Source organism: Nelumbo lutea, chromosome 2 (assembly GCF_056320005.1).
Source record: "Nelumbo lutea isolate HS-2025 chromosome 2, American lotus-T2T, whole genome shotgun sequence".
Classification (NCBI taxonomy): domain Eukaryota; kingdom Viridiplantae; phylum Streptophyta; class Magnoliopsida; order Proteales; family Nelumbonaceae; genus Nelumbo; species Nelumbo lutea.
Window position 1 is genome coordinate 54,139,013 of NC_142685.1, and position 10,568 is coordinate 54,149,580.

The window sequence follows — 10,568 nt, forward strand, 5'->3', positions numbered from 1 at the left end:
ATTTTCAAAAGTTCAAGTATTAAATTGCCACGCTTTAAAGAACCGATACTAAATTAGCACTCGGTCTAAAATACAGGGTACCTAAATTTTCCCTTGTTTATCTAAGATTTTTTATTTTAAAAATACCCCTAAAAGTTCTTAGTTTTTTTTTTAATTTAAGGGGTATGTGACCGTTCCGGGACGGAAATACGAATAGGGGATATTTAATAGCACGCAAAATAGATGTTTATCCTTTGTAAATTCGCGTAACTATAGGGGGTGTAAGTAAATTACCCAAAAATACAAGACAAGATTTATGCACAAATCACAGCCCAAAAAATGCCGAGATATTCAACCAATTGCACTTTTTTTTTGTAATAAACCAATTGCACTTAACAAACGTCAGAATTACAGCTACATATCTACAATTTTATCACTACAAGCCATTACAGGCAAAGGATTCACAAAAATTTTACAATCAAATGTACTCCTAATCACCTAACTTAGACTCGAATCTTTCTCAGAGAGAGCCCTCTTTGTCATCAAATGATTCTGATGAACATCCAGATTCCTCTAGTTGATTCTCCATATTAATACTGCAGCCGTGCTTTTCTTCATTATCACGCCTATCTGACGGAGGAACCAACCCCATGGCAGCAATGCTGTTTGCAACAGCATCAACATCTCTGGTCCCACTATACAGACAACTTCCTGCTACAAGCATTGTATGTATTTTATCAGTGCTATTCAAAACTGCAGGCAGCACATCCATCAGCTGTGGATTTGTCTGTGTCGAACTGATTAGAAGCCGAAGAGTCTCCCTTGCACCCTTCTCCACTGCTGATTCGGTTTCTGGAATTAACGGGTTCACAAGTTTAGGATGCAAAGGAGGAATGGTTGTCGAAATAGCAGCCCCTGCACTCACCAGGTACCCTTGGCCAGAGGAGCAAACATCAATCACTGGAATGTGTACAATAGGGTCACAAATTAATGGTGTAAAAGTAGGAATTTGCTGTGAGTTTGGCATGTTGATAAATGGAGGGTCTGGCAAGAAGGCTGGAAAATCCAATGAAGGAAATTCAGATAAATTTAGAGATGGCTTTGATGGAGTCATTGAGCTAGATGACCTCACAACTGCCGAGAAAGATGACAGTGGTGGTAGTGACACAGATTCAGTTGATGCAACAGGTAGTTGAGGCGGTACCGTTGTATGCTTTAGGGATGATGCACAAGGAGGGCACCAACAGTAATGTGGAGAGAAATGAGAGACACTGGGAGCCGAAACATGTGATGTGGGAATCAAAAATGCCGGCAGACTAGAAGTTGGAGAGGTAGAATTTTCAAGAGATTTCAGGAAGCTCAATGGCAACAAAGGGGAAGGCCCACTTATCTCCAGAGATTTGTCATTTTCAATTTGGCTTGCCCTAGATACTTCTGCCGCAGATGCGGAAGCAACGGGCATGTTATCAATGGCTAAAGCATGGCTGTCTCCAAGCCTCCTAAACTTATCTCTGGCCCCACTTCTTGCAAGGGACATGCTTCTCTGCATCCCCTCTTCAAAGGAATTTGATCGTGGGCTGAGGCTGCCTTGATAGGGTAAATGTGCTTTAGTTGCTAAAACGCTATTATGCCGGAGGCGGGAAGCCTTTGATGATGCAGAAGAGCATTGGTTGTTTTGGTCAAAGTCTGAAGGATTGAATGCACTATCAGTTAAAGAGGTTGAAGAGACTACTGAATTTACTTCTGTGTTGTTTCTCATGGTGGATCCAAGAAGATAAGCACGGAGATGAGTTGCAAAGCAGTCAAGGCGTGACTCACTAATGCCAGTTAACTGAGCTAGAGTGGGCTTCCTCCTCAGCAGATCCTTCATCTGCACCATATTGAAAAGGAGGGAATAAAATTAAGAAGGCATTCTCAATATGAGAATTTGCATTAATGGGAATTTAAACACAACATTTCAGTACTAAAAACAGTGAAGAAGTAACCCTGCAAATACAGGAGTAACCCTATGCTCTAATTCTCAATATCATACAGATTGATATTGTTTTTGCCTCTCACGGAGGCTGTATACATTTTCAAAAACTTGTGTAGAAATCAGCAGTCAAAATTTATTTTCAAATGTACCTTTTCAAGCAACTCAATACCAAGGAGCTTTGACCTCTCTGAGCACCAAAAATATGACACTTGAGAACCAAGGAGCCTTATAAGGAAAGAACGACCTGAATTATCAGCTGGTATTTCTTCGATTGCTACTGCTGCGCTTGCAGAACTGTCACTTAATGTAGCCAATCTTTCTGTGCACCCATCATCCCCAATGAATGAAATATGCAGATCAGATGTAGGCAAGAGTGTGAGATTCAGATTTCCCCTGTGCCAATATAGAAGGAAAAAAAATGAAATGAAATTTTTAAAGCATAAAATAAAGAACAAAAGATGTATAAAGACAACATGAAGCATCAAATGAAAAAGATCAGAACAGATCTTTATTTCTTTAACGTCCACAGACAAGTTCACACAAAGAAATCCAATCCAATTACATGCTTAATGATATACTGGCAACAGAAAACATCTTCATTTATTACTATTTGTTGGAGATTTTATTATCTTTCAAATAAAACTTTGGAAGTTCAAGTTTCAGTAAAAAAATATTAGGGAAACATGTTTGAATTTCACATCATTTTCCTTTGTTAGTAGATCTCATATTAGATCTGTCAGTAATGGAAACTATGGTCAAAATGTTGGCTCTTTTATTTTTCTGCACAAGTAAATGGTATCAATAATAATATAGTTTCTAATTCTAATAGAGCAATGTGTTTCTTTAATGATTCTGGGGCCTGAATTGTCTCTTTTCACCTCTACCTCACATTTCTTTTTCAAAGTGGTTCATACACCAAAGGGCCCCAAGTACAGTATCCGTAGCCCATTGCCTCATTACATAGACGTCATTTGCACAACCAAAAGTGAGGTTTCCCCGTTCATGTTTCATCATCATCATCATCATCATGCATGCCTTATCCCAACTATATGGGGTTGGCTACATGAATCCTGCTTCACCAATCTGTTCTATTTAAAGCATATCCACTGTTAAATTATTAATGCGTAAATTGTTTCTTAATGCTTCTACCCATGTCCTTTTTTGTCTACCCCAAGCTCTTCTAGCCCCTTGTGTAATAAATCACTTGTTCCAACTGGCGCAGTTGGTGGTCTTCTATGCACATGCCCAATCCATCTTAGTCTACTCTCTCATTTTATCTATTGGAGTTACTCCTAGGCTCCCACGGATAATTTTATTCCTAATCCTATCCTTTCTAGCTTTTTCACTCGTCCATCTTGGCATTCACGTATTTATCCTTTTATCTGTTTTTTCCACTTTCTAGTTTTTTTACTCATCCATCTTAGCATTCGTGTATTCATTCCTTTTACTTCTTTTTTTCCATTCATCCCTTTTACTTCTGTTATATTTTTGATTATCAGGAGATGGCAACAAGGGACAACACTAGGATTATAACAGCACCACTTTTCGAAATTGAAAGTTAATTCATGTTCAACCATCAATGCTCTCATGGATAAGGTCTGCACATGGGTTTTATGCATGTCACCAAAACAACAAAAGTAATTCAACTAAAGCAACTGATATTTGTCAAGGTATATAATATTTCAGCTCTTATTCAGTAACCCACTTGACTTTAACTGTCGAATAGTTTTTCTTTTTCTTTCTCCTTTTTGGTTGGGAGATGTTGGAGGAGAGGTGGTAAGGAGCTGTTCATTTACATCTGAATTTCTATGGACTGATTAATGGAACAACACAAACTAAGGATTTGAGAGAACCAAAAAATAAAAAGACCATTGAATGCCCATATTAACTCAAGTGGCACAAAAAAGTCTATTGCAATAAGACAATACAGGTCAAATATAGCCGTTTAGAAACAAGCATGCTAAAATATGAAAACTTGTATGATAGGCATGGAAGTAAGAGGTATATACAAGGCATTTACAAAACAGAAATGCTTCAGAATTTTGGCTTGTATATGAATGCAACATAAATGATACTGAATTGAGATTGTTATGATGGTTGTCAGATAAGTGTGTCCTCCTCGCAATTGGTTGTTCTCATACTATTTTATTTTTATCAAAACTAATCATAAATATTTCTGATTATCACAAGCAAATTATGCATTGAATACCACAGGATAAGACCTAAATGGTAATTTCAATGTATGCAGAACAAATCTCTATAAGAGACTACACTATTTCTACACATGATGTCGGCTGGAGATTGCAAACAACCTTTGCTATAAAAATTTATTAGTTGATTTCAATTAGTTTAGAAATAAATTACTAGCCCTTTTACTTCTAATGGCATTGACTGAAATGGCCCCGCTTGGCAAGAAAGCACTAAAATTTGTCAAGCATTTGTGAGATTTCAGAAGAGAACCTTCATTTATAGTTCAGATATTTTAAATTTTTGTTTATGGGGAATTCATGCTACTTTTGCATGAGAAACATGTCAAAGGTTTGTCTCTTTTTTCTGTCAAAGGCCTATCTTCAGGAAACCAGCTCCAATTCTAAATGACCGAAAACAAGATAATCATTACCTTTTTTTTCTTAAATGTCATTCCTGGGGAATGCCTATTTTCACTTGGCTGTGATGTTGTGACCAGAAGAGCCAATTTATTCAGTTTAAAGTGGTGAAGCAACCCCCTCCCCCCTTCTATCCACCTGGAGCATTTGGTTGTGTGTGCACAGAGAGAGCATGTACAGTCATGCACACAGAACACAATACACACACACGCACACACAAGAGGGAGGGAGGGAGGGAGGGAGGGAGGCAGGGAGGGGGAGAGAGAGAGAGAGAGAAGGAATTCATGTGTCACCATGCATTTTAATTCTTGATCTGTAGTCATTTTTTTCCTTTTTATTTCTTCTTGTTTTTTCTTTTCTGATGATTTAGAGTGGTAGATTTTTTTCTCATTTTTCTGTGGACAATGAAAAAATTAACAAATCATCCAAAACATACTATAGTTCCTTACCTTCAGCAATACTGCTGCTATTAACCTAATTCAAGCAAAAGTTTTTTTAGCTTAACTAGAACAGAAATAGATAAATATATGTAACAGCATCCTATGACAACAACAGATCTGGTAAATATATAATATAACAAGAAAATACATTGGCCCCAATCCAGTCATTAAAAACCAAGAAAGGCAAATGTGGGAATTTAATTTTATCAAAAAGAGAAATAGATCAAATCAGTGTATAAAGTAGGAATGCAGAAACAAGATTTCTCTATCTACACTCAAATATCAAATGGTGATAAACAAATAGCAAAAAAGATATCACATAAACATTACTAGCTCAAAGTAGTTAAAGATGCCAGCAGGCAACCGTAAACATGCTATTTTATAAGCATTAATACCTCAAGGTTTCTAATCCTCATCTTCCAACTTTCAATTTAAAATAAAAAATTTCTGACTCTATTAACACCATAAAAATATGGGATCTGGAAGTAATAAGGGAGCCATATAATAATACAGGGACTTGAAACTACCTTCACTTCCTCTTAATTCAGAGATCAATATAGAACATCACAAACGCCCACTTTTACCTACAAATCAAAAGACATATTTATTTGGAAGGATGAACAGTGTCACCATTAATAAGATGAAACATAGAACCCTGCAATTTCTGCTAACTATTAACAAATACAGGAGACATTTTGCAGCCATTCTATATTAGATATTGAACTTGATAGTGGTGGACAAAGTTCCAACCAGATAAAGATGCCTTCTAGAGCAAAGAAATAAAAATTTCAAAGTAAATATCAATGAGAAACTTTAAGCAAATTGTATTCAGTTCAATTACAGGTGAGAATCAAAAATGTTGCAACAGTAGATAAAATCAAATGGGAAAGCAGAACCAAGTAAATAGAGATAGATAGATAAAGATGGTATAAATGTTCAAAACCAATTTAGTTCAACAAAGATAAAATCAAATGGAAAACAGAATAAAAAGCACAAGTCAATAAAAGTAGTAATAAAGAAGGAACATGTTGAACTCCATCAACAATACAAATAATAGAATCCGGTTACATGAATATTTGTTGCTGCATTTGTTAAGTAAAGTTGCTTGTTTAACAATATCAAGATTGGGAAATAATTGTTATTAAACTGTTCACTGACAGAACCAATCAAAACTTAATTAACACCAACCTCCATGGTTCTCCTTGTTCTTGAGTGTATATCCTAACAACAAGACAATATGACATTCTCCCAGTGTCAAGATTGAATTGTTTCAGGCTATACAATTTAAAATACAGCAGACAAGATAGAAACAAGATGACCTCCATAGAAGAAGGCCTGCACTACATAAAAAGGATAACATTTGTACCCTAAAGCAAGTTCTGAAATAGAAAATGATAAATACCTGTGGTCCAGAGAATTCATAGGGTTAGAAAGGAATAAATGATGCTTTCAAAGGAATTTTATGGGGCTTTTAAGTTTTTTAGCAACAGAATGGCCATCTCTGTTCCCAACTGTATATTCATGATTTCATGTCAGTAAACAATGTTATAATGATATAGGAACATAAACATGCCTAGTAAAGATGACTCCATTAGTAGCTCATTCCATCATAAAGACTAGCAACCCCAGCCCTAAAAAAGGAAAAACATAAAATTGCTGTGTATGAAGTATCATATTCTATTATTCCACCTTATGAATCTGCCAACAACAAAATGCCCACATAAGCACAAAGAGTGAAAATGGTGTGATTTTTATCATAGATCTAACTTTGAATATTTAATGACAAACACCATAGGAAAAATGAAGTAGTAGTTAGTCACTTTAACTTGCACAGCACTAAAAAAACCAAAAAAAAGAAAAACAATTGCAGATAAAAGAAAAGAAAAGCTGATACAATTCCACAAAGGAGCAACTCATATCTAATATGTTAACTCATGCATCTCAGTTGGAGGGTTTACTTATCATGCAATGCATAAAAATACCAGAAGGAATTTGAACCAGTAGGTGAACACAATCATGAAACAAGGGGAAATTTTAATACATAAAATCTCTAGATGACACATTGACAAATATCAAACAAGCTTACCTAGTTTCTTCTCAATAAAATCAGGACTGAAACAAGAAAGCAATACCAGCTAGTTTGTTATCAACAAGCATCAGTATTCTTGACTAATTGAGTATTCAAACCCATCTATAGGTTACATCAGCAGCATACCACTGAAGACAGATAAGACAGCTAAGGGCAGTGAACGATTTTCTGATATATATATCAGATGTTATTTATATTCCTAATATTAGGGTCCTCAGTGAAACTCAACTCATTTGAGCCTTAACCCCAACTATTTGGGGTAGGCAGCATGAATCCTGTCCCACCATTTTGCTCTACCAAGAGCATTGTTTTCTGTGAAATTATGTCTATTGTCTATAGTGAATATGACTACTAATGTAATTGCTTGAAATATCAGACTAGAATTTTGAATCAATTACATATGATGCACCTAGCACAATGTATATATCACTTACACCGCATCGTATCTTGACTTGCATTTAAATAACTTCTATAGAGAACAGTACGTAATAAATAAAGAAAATCTATCTAAAACAAGATAAAATCAACTAATTCGATGTAAAAATATGAAATAAAATTAAAGATAAGAAGAATGGGATACAAAATAAAATCTATCTAAACACTTAAACAATCAACTACCTTGTAACTTTATCGAAAAAAAAAAAAAAACAACTATCTTGTAACAGTCGGACATAGAAGAGACAAGCATAAACAGGTAATTTCAACTACCTTGTAGCAGTTGGACATAGAAGAGTCCCCTGCTTGACGACCTTTCCAACGCGAATGGAAACAAGAGGAACACACAAGCACCTCGCCAACATACCAACCTCCGAAGCCTCGAAATGCTGTTCATGTATTAAAGAATAACTCTTAGCATGAGAGATAAGAACACGAAATCACACTATTTAACAGGCTCAATCGTAAATGATCTGAATTCTGAATAACAAAATCCTTAAATTGCAGTAGATGGTGGACAACCAGCAAAACATCAATCTAGTAATATTTTCCCTATCGATAAATATCGGCATATACTTTTTATGGCAACGGAGGAGGAAAGGGACTGCAGATATGCGGGTGTGCTGTTACGGACCTGGTTTAGATGAGCCAGCAATCGATCTTCAGCAACACCACTCGAGGCATTCAGCTTGAGCAACGGTTTTAGCCTTTCATCGGCACGGCACGCCCCCATAACCTGCAAATCCAGGGCCTGTAGCCACTGCAGTACGCTGTTTTCCCGGTCGCTTTGCTGAAGCAACAGATCTCCATCACCTCCATCTCTGAAAATAACCCTAAGCCTCTCAGTGAGCCCGCTCTCACTTCCAGAGTTTGTACCACTCTCCCGAGCAGTGCTCGAAGGTCCGGTAGATCCAACAGAAGAGGTTTCATTACCGGTCGGGGAAACATCAGAAGACGGTGCATCAGTGGATTGAATTACATTGTCTGAATCCTCGATCTTGCCATCATCAATAAATTCCTCTTTCTTAGAGTTAACCATTAGGAATCTCAAAAATTAAAATTCAATTACAGCTATGTAAACGTCTTAGGTCCGAAGGTAATTGGGATCCACTGTATGAGAACCAAAAGCCCCTGATATCGAACAAGAGGTCGATCAAGAACCCTAGATGTTACGATGAAAATGGGGAGTAATCGATTAGCAAAGCATCTCAATAGAAATTTGAAACCAGACGGCCGGAGACGATGGATATTGGAAAGTAGAAACACCACCCAGGCACTGTATTTCGGCCTCGAGCGTCGTCGCTCCCGCGAAGCACGAAAGTTGATCTCGACGAAGAACGATGGGAGGCGCGGGGGGATATATAATGGAGACCCTCCGGACTTGAAAGGGGTTCATAAATTGTGCCTTTTTGGCGAGTATAGATCCGGACGCGATTGATTACATTTGTTCCACGTCAGTCTTCTTTTCAGAGGCCCCCCGCTCCTGGCTTGGGGGAGCCACACGAACCGGCAGACAGCATGAATCCACGTCATCGCAATATTTTTCCAATGACAGCATGTGTTGGCTCGGATGGATTGTCATCAGTAAACCAAGAGCACAAAAACACTGGTGGCTCCATGCCGATACTGTGATTTCCAAATCGTAGGGTTCTCAAAAGCCGCTTCTGAATTTGTTCTTTTCATTTGATCGCTAGAGAATGACCCCGTATTAATTACGGGGTAACTAATTATGTGTATAATTTAGTTTGAAATTTGTTATTTAGTTATCAAAATTAAATTAAAAAAATTAATATGAGTCTTACATCTTTGTAATTGAGAATTTATTCGATTTATTTTATTTAAAACTTACTATTAATTTATATTTTTTCTCATTTAATTTAAGATATTAAATAAAATCTTATTGGTAAATAATAATCCACTTTATTTGGTATTTACTATTTATTTATTTGGAGTTATTTATTTTTAAAAGTTAAATTAGGTTGCTTCCAAAATTAAATCAAGTTTGTAATTAATAAATTATTTTCTTTTAAAAAAAATCACTTAAAAACAAACGTGGGTTTATAGTATTCTTTTAATGGATCCCACCATTTGTATTTAATATACTATGTATAAACATGTTTATGAGTGAAACTACTATATATTGAAAATGTTTAGGAGTAAAACTACTCACATTTTGAATCCTAATACTTGAATTAATAAGATATGACTGTTTGAGTGGTGGTTGTGGACTATGGGTTGTGGGCTTTAGTTTTCTAGAAAAATGAGAAAGCCACATATCTTAATTGTGGGGGGTTGTAGCTTGGTAGTTGTTTGTGGGCTTTACCAGAATTTTCTCAGAAATTGCCACATGTTTAGCTTTTCAGAAAATAAGAAGGTCACTTTCTAAAATGATGGTGGTAGGGGCAATCAAGGGTCGGGTCCGGGCCAGGCTTTGCACTTATGATAAGGGCTATAGCTTAGGCTTGGGCCCAGGCCAGCTTGGGGTTCTAGGCCTAAATCATAAGCCCTAGCCTAAGTCTATACCGGCCCAGGCCGGGACAGGCCTGATTCCGGGTCAATGTCATTCATATGTAAAACATTACATATCTATGTTAAATGACATAATATGCATATAAACTTATTTTATACATTATATGATATGAAATATTACATATAATATAAATTATACATATCATGTTATAATATATATATATATATATACACAATATATAATATAATGTAAAACAACATGTATACATTATACACAAAATGTGCAAGTTTAAATATATGCAGGTCGGGCTTGAAATGGGCTTGAAGTATTAAGCCAAAGCTCGGCCCTAAAATTTGCAAGCCTGGGTCAGGCCTGAACACAAAACCCAGGCCCAAGCTTGAAAATTTCAAGCTGGACTGAAATGATTACCCCTAAGTGATGGTAGTGGATTATGGTCTTTAACAATAACTTATCAAGAAATGCCACGTATATATATATACGCGTTCATCTCTTACAACTAATTTTGAATAACTCCTTTCTCCAATAAGATCCCACCACAAGGATTTTGGCTGCA

The 10,568-nt window shown here is 36.4% G+C and overlaps 1 protein-coding gene across 1 annotated transcript; it reads right to left on the reverse strand.

The window, feature by feature from the left end:
- Positions 1–329: 329 nt before the first annotated feature.
- On the reverse strand, positions 330–8,930 carry LOC148870767 (uncharacterized). The gene is made up of 4 exons (XM_088971498.1): positions 8,159–8,930; positions 7,798–7,913; positions 2,104–2,347; positions 330–1,849 (listed from the first exon to the last, which is right to left on the reverse strand). Exons 1-4 carry the CDS (start codon positions 8,561–8,563, stop codon positions 500–502), a joined length of 2,115 nt encoding a protein of 704 aa, XP_088827624.1. The 5' UTR covers positions 8,564–8,930; the 3' UTR covers positions 330–499.
- Positions 8,931–10,568: the final 1,638 nt, after the last annotated feature.

What these genes read in the sequence shown, in the direction of transcription:
- LOC148870767 (XM_088971498.1), bottom strand. Translation starts at nt 8,563, where the DNA reads ATGGTTAACTCTAAGAAAGAGGAATTTATTGATGATGGCAAGATCGAG. An exon ending in TGCTGGCTCATCTAAACCAG is followed by an intron (nt 7,914 to 8,158) that starts GTCCGTAACAGC and finishes ATACATGAACAG; the next exon opens with CATTTCGAGGCTTCGGAGGT. An exon ending in CTATGTCCAACTGCTACAAG is followed by an intron (nt 2,348 to 7,797) that starts GTAGTTGAAATT and finishes ATATTGGCACAG; the next exon opens with GGGAAATCTGAATCTCACAC.